Consider the following 19,599-nt stretch of genomic DNA (forward strand, 5'->3'; position numbering starts at 1 on the left):
GACATAATGAAATATGTGAGGGCAACCATAACTGGGGACAAAACTGATTTCTCTCCAAAGTCAGAAATACATTATTAGTTGGACAGGGTAGAAAGGTCTGGTCCTATCTCACTGCACAGCATTAGCAGAAGAGTATAAGAATGTAGCCATCTCTCTCAATTACTAAAAATAATTGCTACATATGCTTTACAGCCTTAGGTAAATTCATGCAAACAGATAAACTTTTATAAAGAACCAAGAGTCTTATAAAGTAATAACCAAGATTATGCAGTAAGGACAAGTGTGATACGGGAGAATATTATTAATCTTACAAAAATCTGAAAAACTGCAATGACTCCCAAGGGAGGAACCATTGGCACATGTGTGTGTACAAACATGTATGTACACACACATGACTGGGGAACAATTCGTTCTCCATTGTACATGCTGTCCCATGCTTTGTAGTATCCTTAACCCCCACCCGTTAATACCAAAAGTTCTTCCACTTATGACCACTGAATATAACCCTGCAGTGTCTGATGACCTGGAAGAAGTAACTGATATTAACTGTGCATCAGGCACCAGGTACTCTGCTAAATGCATTCACACATATTCATTTAATCCTCATAATCACATATGAGGTAAGCACATATTTTATCCTCATTTTACTGGTTTGGATCCTGAGGCTCTGCGAAAGGTTAAATAACTTAACCAAAGACACACAGATAGTTTTGAAACCAAGAGACCAGCTCCAAAACTACAATCCTCGGGATTGGTCTTTTAAGCCACAATGGTATGGTAGGCATGCACGCCTTGCCTTTCTTTAAAGATGCTCATTCAGAAAGTATAAATTCCTGTTAGGTAGGACTCATGGTGTGTGTGACATTATGAACTAGGGATGAATTAGTTCCCTTGGGTAGGTATTGAGGGGTGACACGTTTAGGGAGGTAGTTACATGATGTGGGTGTCAAAGATTTGGGGTGGGTAACTCCTATGCACAGATATATATTAGAAGTGCTTTGAACCTTTGTATTTTCAAGGGGATAGAATTGGGCAATATTGGGCAAGGTTTATTTGTTCTGTTTAACACTTCTACAGTGTTTACTATGCACCAGGCATGGTTACAATTGCTTGACAATATCTCACTTCAGCATGTATGTTAGGTAATGAATGGGGCAGAGTGTGCACTGTGTGTGTGATGTCTGGTGGCCTCGTGCTGGAAGGGGAAAGGTCAATTGTGATGTGTCTACAGCGGCAGTTTGTGTTGTGATAAACACGGTCGTATGTGAGGCTGGGGGAAGGGCTATGCTAGATAATTTGTGTGCAGTGCATATGGGAAGTGCTGCATGAGAAAGACTGTAGTTCATCTCACATGTGCTTTTTGTGCATGGCGGGTAGTGCTGAATATTGGACGACTTCCACAGGGAAGGGGTCAGGATTATGTCCTGGGCTCATGTACCCTGCGTGGAGACGCTGTAGACGGGGAGTGCTTTCCGTGTACAGTGTTTTGAGCTGACAGTGGTGCACACAAGATGATTCATGCGGTGTGCTGGGTAGGCAAGGGGGCTGGAGAGGAAGGGGCCCGTGTCGTGATGTGTGTAGGGAGCGATGCTGAGTGCGATAGAAGGGGTGCCGTGCTAGGTGACCCTCGAGTGTTCCTGATGTAGCCCGGGCGCTGTGGGAGGAAAGGCGGTATAAAGAAGGGTTGGGTAAGGATTGGAGGATAGGGGCTAACGCCAATTCAGTAGCTGTAGGGGAATATCGGGGTGTGCTGTGAGACACCCGGCCGGTGGCGGAGCACCGAGAGCGGAGGATATGCGAGCGTCTGTAGGGCAGCCAGCAAACCTCCTCACCCACAGCCCCACCGGGCCGAGCTCCCAGCCACCACCGCCCGCCCGCCCTTCCCCTTGGACGAAGAGGGCGCCTCCCGCGTGGCCCGGCCTGGCCAGTGTCACCTGGTGAAGGCGAAGTACATGAGGCTGACGATGGTGAAGCTGAGCAGGGTGATGGTGTGCGGCCGGTAGAAGAAGTCGATGGTAATGTCCTCCACTTGCTGCTCGTTGATCATCCGGAAATGCATCTTGTAGTTCACATCATCTTTGCTTAGGGTCCGGCTCCCCACGCAGGACGCCATGACCCGCCGCCCCGTCCTGCGGCGGCGGCGGCCCCGGCCCGTGTAGGCTGGGACCCCGGAGGTGAGGAGCCGCAGCGGGAAGGAGAGCAGTCGGACGGCGGGGCCGAGTCTGGCGCGGAGCGAAGGCTGGGAGCCGAGGGAAGGGCAGGCGCGGGAGGGCGGGGTCGGGGCGCCGCCGACGCGGCGCCGTGAGGGGGACGCCGCCGACCGTGCCCGCCCTAGAGACCTGGAAGAGGCGTTTCTGTGGACTCGTTGTGTCTCCGGACTCTCAGCGAACGAGGCCTATGGGAAGTGGCGCGCGGGAGAAGGGACGTTGCGGCCCCCGGCCGGCTCTTACCCTCGAACACCGCCCGATCCCCCCGCACAGCCTCGAAGATGGACTCGCCTACTCCGGCGCAGTCCACGTGGGCCCAGGCGCGCAGCGGCGCCAGCCTGCGGACCTGGTTGCGCTAGCGGGCGGGAGGTGGCGCGGGGCCGTACAGGCGGCCTCGCCAGCCTGGCAGCCCCCGCAACACAACCCACGAAGCACGGGCCTCGCCTCAGGTAAAGCCGGAGGCGCCGGAGCGCGGGGGGCGCGCTTCCTCCTGGGGCTTGTGTCCGGGCCCACCAGTGATCGGCCGCGCTCCGGGGCCTCATGGCTGTTAGGTATTTGCGGCCCTACCGGGAATGATGTGTTCTGTTTTGCTTGGCTCTTCCCTGACTGACGAGGCAAAAAAAGACACCGTGCTGTTTATTAGCGCACTTTGCGGAGGATGCGGAAGGCGGCCGGCTTGTCAGCCGGCTTCCTGCGGAAGTTGGGTGTGGGGAGCTGAGCGGACTTGCTAACGCGGCTCAGGAGCCCCGTAGCACGGAGCCGTCCTCCCACCCTCCCTTTCACTTCCGGTGGTTGGTAGCCTTACAGAGGTAGAAATCTTGAACCTTCGAAAACCAGTATTTCAGTGGCAGTTCCTATTCCCAGCGAGTACAGGTCAAGGCATACAGTTGAGAACTCGTATATGATATGTTTATGGACTTAATTCTCTAAGCTCTCTAATGCTTTAAGAAAAATTCTTTTTACCTTTACCTGTTAAGAGTCGTGTAAGAAAGCTTACTGTTAACCCTGTGCATGGCTTTTGTACACATCTGCAAATGCCTTACCTGCTCTTGAGTACGGTGTAGGCAAATGGATTAGCTGTAGTTGCAAATGATTCATTGCCATCCAGCAAACACTGGTTCCGTGCTGGCCTCTGGACTAACGGGGAGTAGTCACTGGGAGGGTGGATCTGGAGATGAGATGCAGCCCAGCTCTTCGGGAACGAACAATTAATCAATTGTTAAGAGGTATACACAGTCATGAAATGATGTAGAGAAGATTGTGCGCCTGTAAATAGAAGTATAATCATTAGTTGTATGCTTAACGGTCTTTTAATGAACGTGGGATTCAAAAACTAATCTGCCCGATGTTGGAGGAGTATTTGAGCCTGGAAAGGCTTCAGAGTGAATAAGATTTCAAAAGTTTGTTTTGAAAGAGGGCAAAATGCTTTGATGAACTTAAAAGTCAAAACATTTTAAAGCTTTGACAAACTTAAAGTCAAAACAAAGAATCATTTTATTGTACTCAGTAACCTTTAAAAATGTTGCTTAAAGAATGGTTATTGAGCTTCCATCATGGGCCATTGTGCTAAATCATCACAAGAAACAGCCTTGTCAAAGTAGCGTAACTGAGTAATTGGCTCCCAGTTATCACCCTTCTGACTTTGTTGTGTAGAGAATGAATGCTGTAGGTTTGAGGAAAAACTTGACAGATGTGGAAGCCCATTTCCTACCAAAATTAACAGAAATCACATATTCCACAAAGCTATCATGAATACTTACTTCCTTTCTAAAATCAGTTGAGATGATAATGAGATTTTAATTTTTATAAATCTCTTTCAGGAAACTTCCCTAAACTTCAATGATTTAGTCTTATTTAAAGCATAAAATAAGCTGAGTTCCCTTATGTGCAAAAGTAAATCAAAAAGTTGTATGCAACAGTTAATTGAGAAGAATTCATGTATATTTGGTTGTGTAATCAATAATAATAATAATAATAATGGCTGACATTTGTTAACTATTTTTCCATATGCTGGACTCCATGCCATGATTTTTATGGATTCACTTATTTAATGTAAAAGTATATGCATCAGATTTACCTTTCTAATTAGGCTGGCTAAATATAAAATTCATTCATATACCTGGAGCTTAAAGAAGTGACAGCGTTTCCAGATAAAAATCTTCTTAAAAGCAACTTCTATTTCAGTCAAAATATACATGTATTCATTGCTGGTTGCTTATGTATTTCCCTCACTTCACTTTGCTTGCTAGTTTTGACCTTTCTCTTTTGAAGGCTTTTCTTTTTTCCTGCGGTCAAACAGAATTTGACAAAATTGGTTTTGTTCAATTCTCTTTTAAGAACAGCTTTCTCTGTGAACCAATTAACAGTGTTCAGCCCTGAGGATGAAGCCAGAAACAACCTTCTAGATGGAAATGACAATATTTTGATGATTCATTTAAGACACAGTAGACTTCTTCCTGTTCTTTATTTTGTGACTAATATATATGCATCAAATGTATTTGAGTAGTTCAGTGTTATTTTGATCAGCAATCTGCCTCTTAAATGTCCTTCAAACCAAATTTCAAGAACACTTACTGCATCACCTTATTTTTGTTAAATATTATATTAATGAAGGTTATTGGGTTTGACTAATTTGAACATTTACAGATTTTTTTTGTTTTAAATGTTTTATACCAGTAATTTTGCTATTCATTTTTGAATTGTAAAGAATATCTTTTTTTTTTTCCAGCTCAGAAATTCTGTCTTTGGGTTTGTAGCTGAGGCTATCTTGTTTTTGGCTTTTCCTGTGCTTAAGAAACATTTGACTGCTTTAATCATCTAAAATTATTAAACACCTTTTAATTAAAAAAATATTTCCAGTTTATCTTTTTGTTGTTTGAATACTGATTTAAACATTTAAGTAAAGTAAGTTTCTCTTTTTTTGATGGTTGTGTATTTCCTTCATAGGCTGCTTTAAGAAAAATGGCCCTGCCAGCCCACCAGATACCCAGATGGTTTAACTCAATTAAATTGAGTAGCTTTATTACTGGTGCACAACTTGGAAAATGTTTTCAAAGACCAGGAAAAACACTGTTACATGGCTTTTCTGCCCAACCTCAAATGTCCTCTGAGGATTGCTTTCTCCAGTGGGGATTGAAGACTTATAGGACTTCGTCCTTATGGAATAATTCCCAGTTTACCAACTCAAGGAAGCAAGAAGTTAATTCTGCCCAAAGCACTCTGCTTCCTTCTGTGAATGAGCAGTCACAGAAGACACAAAATATATCCAGCTTTGATTCTGAGCTTTCTCTAGAAGGTAATTCTGAACTTTCAGAAAAGTCCCCTTTGCCCCACTTTGGTAGTGTGAATAGGTTACCTGTTTACATTCTGTTAGCCCATTTCAAGTCATACTTTGTACCAGGCAAGAAAAAGAACAGTGCCAATACTATTTGTTTACTTGTATTATACCTTTATTTTATTAAGAAAAAAGTTTGTAGAATAATATGTATAAGATTATTTTACAACTCTATATGTAACATTTACTTTCTAAGTATTTTATTATTTAGATTCTTAAAAACTTTTTTTTTTGAGAATGGTGGTAGTAAAGTTTATTAGGGTATAATTTGTCCTAAGTATAATTCATCTTTTTTAGGTAGTTATGAATTTGACATATACACGTAGTGTGTAACATGCACTGCAATCAACAAATAAAAGAACAACAAATAGAACACCCCAAAAAGCTCCCTGTGTCACTTTTTTTTTGTATCATTAATATACAATCACATGATCAACATTGTAGTTACTAGATTCCCCCCATTATCAAGTCCTCACCACATACCCCATTACAGTCACTGTCCTCCCTGTGTCACTTTTTAATCCTCTCCCTCTTATGCTTCCTATTCTAGGAATATTCCTATGCAAGAAATATTTCACAGCAAGTGAGATAATTTTAGGTTAAGCAGACCATAAAAGGAAGGAAGTCAATATGTATAGGGGAGTGTGGGGGAGACAGGAAAAGCTAGCTATAAAAAGTGAGAAAGGGTGGTGTTCAGAGGCAAAAACTAGGGGAAACAAATCGTAATACTTACTCCTTAGCTTAAGGTAGGTTACAGTTGCCAGCATCTTCCATATTGTGTTTGATTTGAACAAACCCAAACCGTAGAATCAAGTCTACTATAGGGGATCATGTCCTTAGCAGAAGACTACAGGTAGTAGAAACAGAATCATAGAAGTCCTCTTAATGACATATTTGAGAATAACTTGGAGGAGAGGGGATTGGATCGAAACAAAGATATTTTAGGATGTGATGGCTTTAATCCATACAATTCAGGCTGGTAGAATATGTCATTCTTTTGGCTAAGTTAACAAGCCTTGGCAGAGTCAATCTCTTTCCCAAAAATGTACTTGAAGGTGAGTTCATCTTTAGTGTTCTTAGCTGTTGATTAAAAGAAGAAAAGGAAAGGAATTTTGTACAGGACTTCCTCCTTTTGGAATAGAAATTTACCAACTAATTTCTTATTTGAGTAACAGAAAGTGATCAGTCTAAATTAGTCTTAACCTTACCTCTTAGAAGGTAGAAATTCTTTGGACTTCTTAGATGTTTCATTCCGAGATGACCCCAAGATTTACAAAGAAGCAATCTAGGGAAGACATTGCTTGTCTTTGTAGAAATAGCTCTAAGTATACAGATTGGAGAGCTAACTTGCTTCTCTCTTTCCACATAACTGTCTTCAAAGAACTGGACGATTTGCCCCCATTGTCTCCATTACAACCGATTTCCGAGGAGGAAGCTGTCCAGATTGTTGCAGACCCTCTATTGCCCCCAGCTTCATTCACACTTCGAGACTATGTGGATCATTCTGAGAATCTGCAGAAATTAGTGCTTCTAGGTAAGTCTGAGTAACCTACAGGTACTTCTTGAGTGTACCTTTATTATTTTTTTTTTGCCTTACTTTGTTTAAGTTAACATTTTTAATCTTTACCAGAGTAGTACATGCAGATGAACAAAAGTCAAATAATGTGAAAAGGCTTCTAGTGAAGAATCATTCTCCCTGCTCCATCCTTCCTGTCCTTGCATCCCTTTCCCCAGAGGGGATTTGTATTTGATTTCTAAATGTTATGTAATTGTTGTAGTGCTGTTGCTTGGTTTATCAGTTTTAGACATTAGTGGTTCTCTTGTATGTACACACATACTTTTCTCTTTTTTTTAATTCTCCCAATACAGTTATATTAACAATTTTTAGATAAACCATCAACGATTACATTATTTGTAATGTAACTGTATTGCTTACTGCTATCCAGGAAGTGTATTGTGATTGTTTTTCTTCCTGTATAACTTTTTGATTTTCCATAGTTAATAATTGTCTTGTTTTTCACTTGATTAGTTTTCTTTGTTCCTAGGGCTAAATTTTCCCACACCATGGGCCTTCCTCCGGGAGCCCACTATCCCCCTGATTTGGATGGTTTCTCTCTAGGCCTACTCTATAACTATCTTAGCTTTTGGACTGGTAGGGTGCACTTGGATCTGGATAGCTGAAGGCAGCCAAAGAATCTCTCTGCAAACTTTCTGGTTCTTTTGTTTTTAGTCTGGCACCTTATTGAAATCTACTTTTCCCAGTATCTCTGGGTTTGGCATTTCTCTTACATGATTTTTCCCAGATGATGAGCCTTTCTCCTAGGAGATTGAGAGACACAGCATTCTGTCTCAAATCCATCTGCCTCCATGATTCTTCAGTCACTGCCTTAGTTTAAGTCATTTTTTATGAAAAGTCAGTTGCTTCCTAACTTGATGGGTTTGTTATAATCAATATTGTCCTGATGTCTCTAATGTTAGTGCTCTTTCTAAAATGCAGACCTGAGTAAGTCAGTGACCTTCTTGAAATCCTTCCAAGCCTTTCTGTGGCATCAAAAGTTTGTGGTCTGGTTGCTGTGTACCTTTCCAGCTTCGCTGCTTGCCACTTTCCCCCTTTTGCTTGGCCAGCTCTGACAATTGGAGAACTTAACTCAAGTCCAAGTAACTTCTAAATGTCCTCTCTGGGCTCTCACATCTCCCCTGCTCACTTCAACCCTAGCAGTAATAACATTATAAGTATTTACTCCCCTGTCCCTGTGCAAGTTATCTGATTGTATATGATATAGCCTTTGTTCTCAAGAAGCTTCAAGTCTTCAGAAGCATCTGAATGCACATATATAGAAACAACTGGAATGCAAAGATGAAAGGTAGTGGTACGTCCCACACAAAAGATATAAAGTGTTCTGTGGGTTCAGAGGAGAAAGAAAGGTGACATCTGTTGCAAGCAGGAGAGCCAGTCACCTTCCTTTGGAACAGCTCTCCCAGCGTTATGCTAGGTGCTGTGAGTAATACAAGATGAACATAGAATGAGGTCCCTACATTTAAAGAATTAACAGTCTACTTAGAGCTCTGGAATATGTTTCAGCTATTGATCTCTAGCACACCTTAAAAGTAACTTAAATGACATTACCTTAGAGGAACCATGACTGCATTGGTAAATGGGAGTTTTGAGTACCCACGTGTTCTGGTTCTTCTCTGCTTCTCAGGTCTGTTTTCTGCCTTCCTCTGCCTGTTCTCTATACCTGTAGGCTAACCTCTGTGTGCTAGGCCTCCTTTGCCAGCTGGCTTCTGGGGTTTCAGCCCGTGGGAGGCAATTTCAGAAGGAGGGAAAGGGCAGATGCGAGTATTTTTTTCCCTGTTCCCTCCCTGCTTTGGGTCCTGTAACTGCCTTGCTCCAGGACAACGGCTCCTGCTGAGCAGCCCTTTCTTAATGGCTTCCAGCTCCCTCTGCATTTGGGTAATACTTTTTCCTCCCTGTCCCTTTAGCACTAGGGGTGCCTTTGTTTGTTCCCTAACTCTGCTCATACCACTGTACAGAGTCCCTTCTTTAAAGTTCTTTTCATTTAAACTTTCTAGGGCAATTTCTGTTTCCTACCAGACCCTTCATAATACACTAAATATGTATAACCGTAACTGAATACAGTGGTAATATTTGTAGTTGCTGAGTGGATAAAGCCAACTTAAACTGTGGTCACCTAGAAGTTAGAATCATGTATTCACTTTTTTAAATCCCAGAGCCTACTGGAAGTGTCTGGTTCATAAGTATTCAGTGGCTATTTTTTCAAGTTAATGCAATTGTGAGTAGGCCTAGATGACTTCTGCTGACAGCAGAGTTAAATTTGAAGTCTGAACCCTTTCTATTATATTTAAAGCATCCCTTCCCACAGTTAACACAGATTTTGAAGACTAGTTTCTGTCTTGTTTATTCATCCATCCAGTAATTTATTTTTCTATTAATTTTAGTTTTAAATCACAAAACAATTACATCTACTTGTTAAAAGTGCAAATACTACAAGAACTCCTACTTTCTCTACTTCTCCAATTCCACTCTCCAAAGGTAACCACTGTCACCAACTTGTTAAGTAGCTTTCCGTACCTTTTTTTATGCAAATACTTATATTACAGAAAGCCATAAGTAGGTTCTATATTTTTATGTGGTCAAACTTAATACTATTTTTTAAATTTGTGTTTTCTCTTGGTAGTTTTAGAGTTGGTATACATTTATGTTCTTAATCTATCTGAAGTTTTTTTAAAATCAGATATAGAAGGAATTCTTATTTTTCTAATGTATAGCTAGTGGTCCCATTATATTTTAATGAATAGTCCATCTTACTCCATTGATTTGAAATGCCATTATTAATGTATGCTAAATTTCTAGTTCATCCTGGATCTTCTAGTCTTTATTCTGTGTGTGTTTATGTAATCTGTTTTTCTGTTCATGACCATCTTATGTCAATAATACAAGAAACTTAGGTTTAGAATTATATTTGGATCTAATAATATATCAAATTATGATTTATTTTTCTGGTTGTGGATACCATTATAGAAAGACTTTTTTATTTCATTGCTTTTATGTTAAGATTGTGAAGTTGCATCTAGAAAACAACTTGAGAGTTATTTTTAACCTGAAGAAATATTTCTAAGAATATAAAATTTAAATCTAAACTTAAGGTTTTACATTATCTCCATGTGTTTATTCTAAAGGTAAAGAGTAGGCCTTTCCTGTGCAGGCTTAATTAAATTTTTTAAACCAGATTAAAGGAAAAACTAAGTGAATAAAATGATCAGTTTTAATGAGAATTTTTGGATTCTAGGTTACTTTGATTCCCTGCCTAATTAATGTTGACATCTAATTATATCCATAACCAGAGAATACTTTAAAGTAATAACTTGCTTTCTTCCCCTTCTGTCTCTCCTGTCCCTTGCCTCACTTACTTAGGTTACCTAAGATTATAAGGGTACTGAAGGTTAAAGGCTGTATACTTTCTGCTTTGTTGTGTTCTTGAGGGCTGTGTGTGTTTGCTCTTTCTCTCGTAGACATTTCTTGAGCTTGTTCAGGGTATTTGTCTCCATACTAAAGATTTGGCGATTACAGTGAGTAAGACATAGGGCCACTTTTATTCTCCCTGTGGAGGGGATCATAGGTATATTTTTAAAACAATGCTTATAACTAAAGAAATGATAAACTCCAAAGAAAGTAACAATTTGTTCATAGGGTTTGTTACCCTGCAGAATTTCCATAAGCAATCACTATGGAGAGCATTAGGGACTCAGAAGCATCCTTCAATCATTATTTAGGGAATCATAGATAAAGATGATGATCCCAGGTCAGTATGACTTAGTGAATTTGTTTGGGATGGAAATTTAGCCCCAAATGTACTGTTTTCCTCTATACATGGCTTTGAAATAAGCACTGCATTTTAATTTTAATTTATTTTTATTTCTGCAGTAAAATATTTAAAAGTTTCTATTGGCCTATCTCAGTTCTCCTTTGTCTAGGTTGTTGATCTCCATCAGTAATTTCTTATATTTCTAGGTATGAAGTTTAATGACTAAGCTAAGCAATTATCTTCAGTGTTTGTAATTTATTATAGGAGTGGATCTCTCCAAGATAGAAAAACATCCAGATGCTGCCAATCTCCTTCTGAGGCTGGATTTTGAAAAAGATATTAAGCAAATACTCCTGTTCCTTAAAGATTTGGGTATAGAGGATAACCAACTGGGAACATATCTGACTAAAAACCATGCTATTTTCTCTGAAGACCTGGAAAATCTGAAGACTAGGTAGGGTTTCAAAATAATTTTCACATAATGAATAAATTGTTTTTTCAAGTCTCAGCTACACAAGGATTTGTTGAGATTATGAACATGAATGTTACTGGTTTTTGTTACGGGCAGTCCTTGATGAAAATTACATATCCAAAACAGTTACTTTATTCAACTATTCATTACTTATGTTTCCAACTTACTGCTGAGTCAGTACTTAACTGTTTCTCTTCCGAAACTGGAATAAGTTTTTAAAAAATCCGTTTACAAATGGCAAAATTATCTGAGAATGCACTTTAAGTTATGAAAGCCAGAACTTCTGTTTTTTTCTGGCCAATTTTTGATAATAGACATTGACATTTTCTTGGCAAATTACTGTTTGATTTGCTTAATCTTTTCCATAAGCTGACTATTATGGTTCCTTTTTTTCTTCTCTAAATAGCACTTCCATAAAAGTCTTTGTACTTCATTCAAGCAGTCAAAGAATTTATTGAAACTGTGAGAATCAATTCAGTAAGATAGTATTGATCTGTGAAATAAGAATCCTGCAAGGCATTGGGAACATGACAGAGAACAAGACAGAGTCCCTTTACCTCTGTTCACATTGTGAATTTGTCGTCACCCCCACCTCTCACCTAAATCATTTCTTCCTACAGATTTACTGAATGGGAGCACTGTTCACCCTGTTGTCCAGATCAGAAATATTGGTAGAACTTTGGCCTCTCTTCTTTTGGCATCCACATCTAAAATATCAGAACCTATCAGTTCTATTTTTCTCTCTCTCAAATCAGTCAGTGCATTTCTTTTAATCTTCACTTGTAATACTTTACCTTGAGTCCCATCATTTCACACGAATGTTACTGCAACAATTTCCTATCTGGTCAGCCTCTAGTCTTCTCCCCCTAGACTATTCTCATACTGATGTTGAGCCTCATTTCATTTCACAGAGCTTTCTGGTTCCTTGAGCAATCAGAGTCTAATGCCTTCTCTCTGAATTAGGAAAAACAAAACATAAACTACATTCCTTACGCTGAACAATTTCAGTCCTTTTTATGTATGCAAGGCATGAACCATGTAAGACAGACATGCCCTCTCCCTTCATAGGACTTACAGTCTGGTAAAATATAGACAAGTTATTACAATACAAGGGAGAGAAAGAATGATTGTAGGAAACTCAGTCTGACATATTCAGCTTCACTCCTCCTGACTGGAACACAGATTCCCTCCCCATTCAAAAATTAATTTGCCCTGTTGCTCAAGATTTATTCCAAAGAAGGGTGCATACCAGGAGGTGGGGATAATTGTGGGCCATTTCAGAGGCTGCCCACTCCCCCATTATTATTAATATGTCCATTTTGCAGGTGAGGCACAGACAGGTTAACAGTTTGCCCAAGATTACACAGCTAGTATAAGTGGCAGAACTATGATTCAAGCACACTTAATCTCACTCCACAGTACTGGCTCCTACACCATACTGTCTCCCTACTGTTAATTCTAAGAAGAAATCTAAGCTTAAAGGGAGCTTAAGTCACTTGTTCAAGAACTAAGAAATATTCTCACACTGATGGTATAGTTTAGTGGTTCCTAAACCTGGCTGTCAAGTTAAATTGTGGAGCATTTTTAAAAATTACTTGGAATTATTTAATAAGTAATTTACCACCTGTATTTAAAAGGATATACAATGAAAAAATAAGCTTCTACTGGATGAGACAAGGGTATAATAATCTTTATTTAATTGAGCTTATCTTCTGGCTCTGGTATGTACAGGAGTCTTATTTTATAGAATTTCTATGATAGCACTGACTTCACATACTTGTTTTGAATGAAGAAAATTTCATATGTACAAAAAGCTAGTTGTGTATAAGAATTTTCAAATGAATTATCTGCATTAAAAATTGTTTTGGGCTCAGTCTTGTATCTTAATTTTTTATTGGAAAAATAATCACAGTGTAGACAACAGTTTTGATAAAGTTTTAATCAGATATTGATCCTTTGTTGGGAGCCTTTTTAAAAACATGTTACTTTGGAAAGTAGAATGACACTAGTAAATGTTTAGTTGCATGACTTTAGTATGTTTAGTAAATGTTTATCGTATGTATATGTATTTTGTCTGTTTCTCTAGAGTGGCTTATCTACTGTCAAAAAATTTCAGTAAGGCCGATATTGCACAGATGGTCAGAAATGCACCATTTTTACTGAGTTTTTCAGTGGAGAGATTGGATAATAGACTGGGATTTTTTCAGAAAGAACTTGAACTTAGTGTGAAAAAGGTAAATAAAGGGGAGAATTTGTGTATTTCCATGTCAGATACATCGATATACTGTTAGATTTGGTGTTTATAACAGATGCCTGGCCCATATGAATTCTATAAATGCCAGGTATTTTTGCACAAGAAGGAATTACCCTGTTAGTTAAACATATATCATATAATATTCCATCAAGTAGGTTTCCTTGAGTTTTATGTTCAGTACTTGTTTATTCCTCAAACAGTATTGAGTTTATCTGTTTCTGTGGTTCCTAGCATTTCTCTGACTGGGTCACATTTAAAATTTAAGTTTTATATTCCTAGTAATGTCTTATTTTCCAAAATAGTTCAATATACATATATAGTAATAATAGATTATTTTTATAACCATAGACCAGAGATTTGATAGTTCGTCTCCCAAGGCTACTAACTGGAAGTCTGGAGCCTGTGAAAGAAAATATAAAGGTAGGATGACTTAAAGCTTTTGAGAAATCAGCATCTTTCTGTATGTGTTTTAAGTCCTCTGAGGAGGGTAGATTTTGCTACTGTCATCTTAAAACTAGATTTTTAAAAGTTATTTCTAAAAAGGTGGACAGAGGAAATAATTTAATAAATATCAAGTGATTTATTTTAGCAAATATTTCACATGTTGACCAGGTGTGACATAGTAAATCACCTTGCAGACACTGATACCTGTAATCCTGGATTAATAACTTAGGTGTCGGGGTGGAACCTGGAATCAAACCTTCTGTTGCTCAGTATGAGAGTCTGTGTCTGTGTCACCTAGGTGGGAGAGGAGTGATAAAGGCTGGATTACAAAGACTTCTGTGAAGAAAATAATAGGCAGCACATTGCTGTTCTTAGAACCTGTGCTGATTGCCAGCTGTAGTTCTATCACAGACATGTCAGACACTCTCTGCTATCCTTCTTCCGAGAGAATAGGATAGAGCCAAGGTCAGCTGACTAATTAGAATATGAAACTATAGTAGTATTTGAAATTACTCTGTAAGGCCTATTTTCTGAGGTGCTTAAAGTATGTCACATTCAGTTGGAGAAATTTGTTTTGAGTCCCTGCCCATACTCTGTGCTGGGGAGGTAGTCCTTGCTCTCAGGTTGCAAGGGGTCCCACTTGCAGAGTGGATTGGTGGGGAAGCATAGAGGAATGCACACAGAGGACCTGGCCCACATTTGGGTTTTTAGTTTTATCATGTCTATCTGGGATTTTGACATGTAGTTTTTCCAGATAACGTGTAGGAGAGAGTGCTTGGGAACAGAGGCTTAAAAAACACTTGAAAATCCATCGTTTGTTCTGGCTTGCATGTTGTAGGGCCTATACAGATAGCCCGAACAGACTTCCTATGTCCACCGTTATCTATCTCATAACTGAAAGCTCTTTCTGGTGATCTCCATGATGAGCAGCATGCTGTGAGTAGCTCATTCTCAGGAGAGGAGTTTGAAATTCAGGTTACCCCAGAAGCACGAAGTTATGAACTCTTGAGGGCATTGCTATAGTTGACTCCAGATTTTAATGTCCTTATTTTATATTTTAAAAGAATCATTGTGCCCTCCAGCATATTACCAAAATAACTATTTCTATTCACGATTCATAGCAACTCTATTTTCTTTTAGGTATATCGTCTTGAGCTAGGTTTTAAACATAATGAAATTCAAGATATGATCACCAAAATCCCCAAGATGTTAACTGCAAATAAAAAGAAACTTACTGAGACTTTCGACTATGTTCATAATGTGATGAACATTCCCCACCACATCATTGTCAGGTTCCCGCAGGTAATGAGTGCACACCTCTGTCTGTCGTAGTGGACAATGCCCTTCATCCAGAGCTGCTTCTAGGGGCATGGTACTGTTTGCATGTGAAAATTCCTTACTGTTTGTGAAATTGGACCAAATGCAATGTAGTTCCAAGAATTGTATTAATGTCATGTTTCATGTTTCTTTTTGGGTAAAAAGAATAGCATCTCTCTGCTATGTCTATAGCAGACATAGTAGAGAGATCACTTGTGAAAAGTTCACAACTTCAAGCATACACACGTGCATCTCCAGAGGAGAGAGAAGTGATGAATATATTTCCCTGTAGTTTTTACCTACTCTTGTTCTGCCTTTTAGGATCTAACATATTCTATCGTATTTTTCTCCATTTCAATTTGAAATCACTTCCCTTAAAGGTCCTTTCATCTACATGTACTTTTTATTCACAGTCTGTATAAATCCATTAGTTAATAAGCTACATTGTGATGATCTACTACCAAAATATTAAACAGTTCCAGTTTGCCATCCCTGCAAAGCTGTAATTCCATTCTAAACTAATCAAACTTTCCTGTTCTTTAACCTAGTGAGTGACATTATCTTCTTCTTTGTAAGAATGTTAACTCCTTGAAAGTAGAGATCTTGTCTGATTTATACTCTGCTGAATTCCCAGTGCTGGAACCATACTGGGCCAATTAATAGGCACTAGATAAAGACTTTTTGAACAAATGAGTGATAAATTTCATCAAAGTCATCCTTCTTTCCTTTTTGCCATGTGAGTAGACACTCAGAAAGTATTCTCTGGAGAAATAAATTTCATTCAAGTAATTATCTTACTCTGTTTGCTACATCTCTTCTTAATATAAAGATAGGCAGATGAAATACAACTTTAATATTAACTCTCAGAACTAGATTGACTGTGGTACAGTTCCTTCACCAGTAACAATGTTTATTTATCATCATACTTCTCTATGAATGGGCCCTTCATAGAGAAGGTTTCTTTTTTATATACATATATGTTCATTATGAAAATTATTAGAAGCCTGTAGTGGTACAAAATTGGCTATAGAATAGTTGTAATCTTCAACAAAAAAGCAATGGCAGTTAGCTTTCCCCTGGGTTGGTAGGTAATTCAGTGATAATAGAGCCTGATAAGAGAATCTGATTGGGGGATACAAAAATCAATGAGACATGGTCTTTATTCTTGTGAAACTTGTAATCTAGTGTGGAAGACAAGTTTTAAAAATGTAATTGCTTACATAATATTAAAAGTCTTAACCAGATGTCTTAGAGTTATTGTAGAAGAAGTAGGAAAATCATAGAAATAATAACACCTATTGAGTGCCTGCTATGTGCCAGCTGTCTTTGCTGCTTTACTTCTATAATTCATTCATTTAATCCTTACAACAACCTGTGAGTTAGGTGGTACTATTATCCCTGTTTTATAAATGAAGAAAGTAAGCATACAGAGATTGAGTAGTTTGTCCAAGGTTACCTAGGTAATGGGGTAGAGCTAGGATTAGAGGTGTGGCAGTCAAGTTTAAAATCCCATGCTCTTAATTAGGAAATGCTGCCACTTTAAGAAGTGACATCTGAGTTGTCTTTAGAATGAGTAGGGTCTCAGAGATGGACAGAAACTTTCTAAGAGGAGGAAACTATCAAAATCACTTGTTCAAAAACAGAAATTTTAACCACTTCAAAACCTAGGTTCTGGGAAGCCCAGTTGTAGAACTGTGGCTTCCATATTGGGATTCTCAGATTTTTAGGGACTGGCTAGTAATGTTAAAAAATAAAATAAAAACCTCAGTAATAAAAAATAAAATAACCGACAGTAGGGCTGCCAGGGAAGTGATAGAGACTTTAAGGTTTTGGCTGGTGCTTTAAAAACTTAGTGGTGTGAAACAAGGTTTCTTGTGCAAGTAACAGTTATGGTTAGGACATATATTTTATCAGTGATTAACAATGGGGAAACAATGGTAACTTAATAACTATGGTTAATTTAGTAACTTCAAAGCAGCAACCATGGAAGGGAAAGAATAACAAAAGCAGTTAGGGGAATGAACATGAAGAAATAAGGGAAGAGGTAATATTCAGGATCCCCTAAAACCATGTTTCTCTTCTCCCACTGTTGGTTCCTGTGAAGGCAGAGCAGGAGTCCACCTCAGGACAAGAGGGGATAGGTAATTCTCAGTCCCAGGGGTCTTTGTTTTTAAATCCCTGGGAATTTAATGGATCACTAATTAGATAAACTTTTTCTGACAATTGCAGAGTGGCTCCTGATGGTCAAGAACCAAGGAAAAAAAATAAAACAAAGGAAATTATAACTCAGTCTGAACTGTGGCTTTTCGGACTTGAAAGATCACACAAGTCTCTGATAATGAAGTCACCTTGATCCTTTGGAAGATTTCTTGTCATAAGCTGTATAAATGGCCAAAAGTGTTATTATATTTAGGAAATTAATAGCTTGGGACCTTCAGTCATTTGTGGTTTTGTCTGTTGTATGATCATTTTGTAAGCCAGGAGTCACTGCATAGGAGTCATACTTCTAAAGAAATACATCTAAAAGCTCCTCACATCTTTATGAGCAGTAATAATGTGGTAGCGGGAATTTAGTTACCAAAATGAAGGCAGAACAGTATTTGATATGTTCTTGCAGAGAAAGAAAAAGGTGTCCTCAAAGCAAGCCAATCCCATGTTGAGTTGGCACACTATATTTTTGGCTGCCATTCTCAAAGAGTTTTAGTTTTCAACAATTGTTTTTCATAATGTCCTCTCTAAATGATCTCTTATTTTGTTTCCACGTGAACATAAGACTCTTGAGGTTATGTGCCATGTCCAGTGTCCCTAGTGTATGTGAAATATAGCCAAGAGAAGAACCCGAGACGTAAAGCAGCATGTGGTTCGTTTGGGCCTTGCCAGGGAGCCTCATGGATCTCTCTTCTGCTTCTTGGTTTAATAATCAAGTGTGGCCAGATTTCCCAATTCTCCATTCTTTCTTGCAGCTGGCTATAAGGGCTGGCTGTAGGGACCTACCCTGCTTCTGATTGCTTTGTGAAGTTGCAGCCACTTGCTGTACTCCTTAGTTAGGAGTTTTAACCCTGATGCGGGCAAGACTTACTTTCCCTACTTGCTTCCCTAGAGGCCAGGTTCATTTCGTTTTGATGTTAGTCACAGAAAGGGAGCCACAGGAATTTTAAAAATAATAATAATACTAGGAAGTTCACAGATAAAATCTTATAAATGTTTTGACGTCATAGATCTTACTCCCTTTTGTTCTCAAACTTGGCAGGTATCACAATCGTCCAAAAGACTCGTGAGCCCCACTCTCAAAGTAGTTCCAGGGTGGGACCTAAGCATTTACTTTTATAACATCTCTTCTATCTCTCTGGATTAGTCAGTGTTCTTTACCTACAATGTAGTCCTTGGTTATTTTATAATTTTTCTGTTTGTTAATCTAGTCCCTTTTTAATGATAATTACTTACTACAGTTTAAACCCTGTGGCATTTATCATAGTGGGCATGTGGTCAATACTTCATAAGTGTTAGCCTATTAAAATTTTTAGCCAAATATTTTGATCATTTTCCAGTACAGAGTGTTTTTTAAATATTTTTTTTCTTTTTTAGGTATTTAATACAAGGTTGTTTAAAGTGAAAGAAAGACATTTGTTTCTGACCTATTTAGGAAGAGCACAGTATGACCCAGCAAAACCTAACTACATCTCTTTGGACAGACTGGTATCTATACCTGATGAAATATTTTGTGAAGAGATTGCCAAAGCCTCTGTACAAGACTTTGAAAAGTTCTTAAAAACTGTCTAGTTTTTGATGCATATTAAGATGTAATAATTAAAATGAATGTATATATGAATGAATGAATATATTTTTAAATAAATGCCCCCTCAATATTGGAAACAATTTCTTGATATTATAAGTGTGGGTGCTTATGGTAGATCTTTCATGTAAATGTGGGTACTTATGGTAAGTCTTTCATCCTTATGGTAGATCTTTCCATCTTCTCAGGAAGGAGAGAACTAAAAATACAGCAAGCTTAAAGAAAGAGAGTCAATTTCCTATAGGCTGGCATGTTTTCATTCTAGTGAATATGAGAACAGATTTTCCTCCTGTATTGACAGGTCTCAAAGTGGTTTCATCACAAGACATCTTTGTTTTCTTTGAAATATTAGGGGTTTCTGGAGCATACTATTATTATTTTTCACCAAATATCTGTTGCTCATTTAGATGCTACAAAACACATTCCATTTTGGATTATCTACATCGTCATC

At 38.7% G+C, this 19,599-nt stretch overlaps 2 protein-coding genes across 5 annotated transcripts in view; one reads left to right on the forward strand and one right to left on the reverse strand.

Moving 5' to 3' along the window:
* Nucleotides 1-2,253, reverse strand: part of PTDSS1 (phosphatidylserine synthase 1) — a 59,574-nt gene extending 57,321 nt beyond the window's left edge. The window contains exon 1 of the mRNA XM_036875501.2: nucleotides 1,935-2,253. Coding sequence (XP_036731396.1) covers nucleotides 1,935-2,113 — 179 coding nt within the window. The 5' untranslated portion in view covers nucleotides 2,114-2,253. The remainder of the gene's footprint in view (nucleotides 1-1,934) is intronic.
* A 137-nt stretch (nucleotides 2,254-2,390) lies between these two features.
* On the forward strand, nucleotides 2,391-19,221 carry MTERF3 (mitochondrial transcription termination factor 3). 4 transcript variants are annotated; one of them, XM_036875515.2, is made up of 8 exons: nucleotides 2,519-2,656; nucleotides 5,154-5,502; nucleotides 6,923-7,075; nucleotides 11,133-11,322; nucleotides 13,427-13,574; nucleotides 13,943-14,014; nucleotides 15,179-15,340; nucleotides 18,941-19,221. In XM_036875515.2, exons 2-8 carry the CDS (start codon nucleotides 5,169-5,171, stop codon nucleotides 19,133-19,135), a joined length of 1,254 nt encoding a protein of 417 aa, XP_036731410.2. In that variant the 5' UTR covers nucleotides 2,519-2,656; nucleotides 5,154-5,168; the 3' UTR covers nucleotides 19,136-19,221. The 4 variants fall into 4 exon arrangements, with proteins under 4 accessions (XP_036731419.2, XP_036731410.2, XP_057353862.1 ...); XM_057497878.1 differs by having other exon boundaries at nucleotides 2,643-2,758; XM_036875524.2 differs by lacking the exon at nucleotides 5,154-5,502 and having other exon boundaries at nucleotides 2,391-2,656.
* Nucleotides 19,222-19,599: the final 378 nt, after the last annotated feature.

This window comes from Manis pentadactyla, chromosome 3, assembly GCF_030020395.1.
Source record: "Manis pentadactyla isolate mManPen7 chromosome 3, mManPen7.hap1, whole genome shotgun sequence".
Classification (NCBI taxonomy): domain Eukaryota; kingdom Metazoa; phylum Chordata; class Mammalia; order Pholidota; family Manidae; genus Manis; species Manis pentadactyla.

Excerpts from the sequence above, each read along its gene's own strand:
- MTERF3 (XM_036875515.2), top strand. The coding sequence starts at position 5,169 with ATGGCCCTGCCAGCCCACCAGATACCCAGATGGTTTAACTCAATTAAA. Across the intron at positions 5,503-6,922 it reads TTCTGAGCTTTCTCTAGAAG|AACTGGACGATTTGCCCCCA; the intron begins GTAATTCTGAAC and ends CTGTCTTCAAAG. Across the intron at positions 7,076-11,132 it reads GCAGAAATTAGTGCTTCTAG|GAGTGGATCTCTCCAAGATA; the intron begins GTAAGTCTGAGT and ends AATTTATTATAG.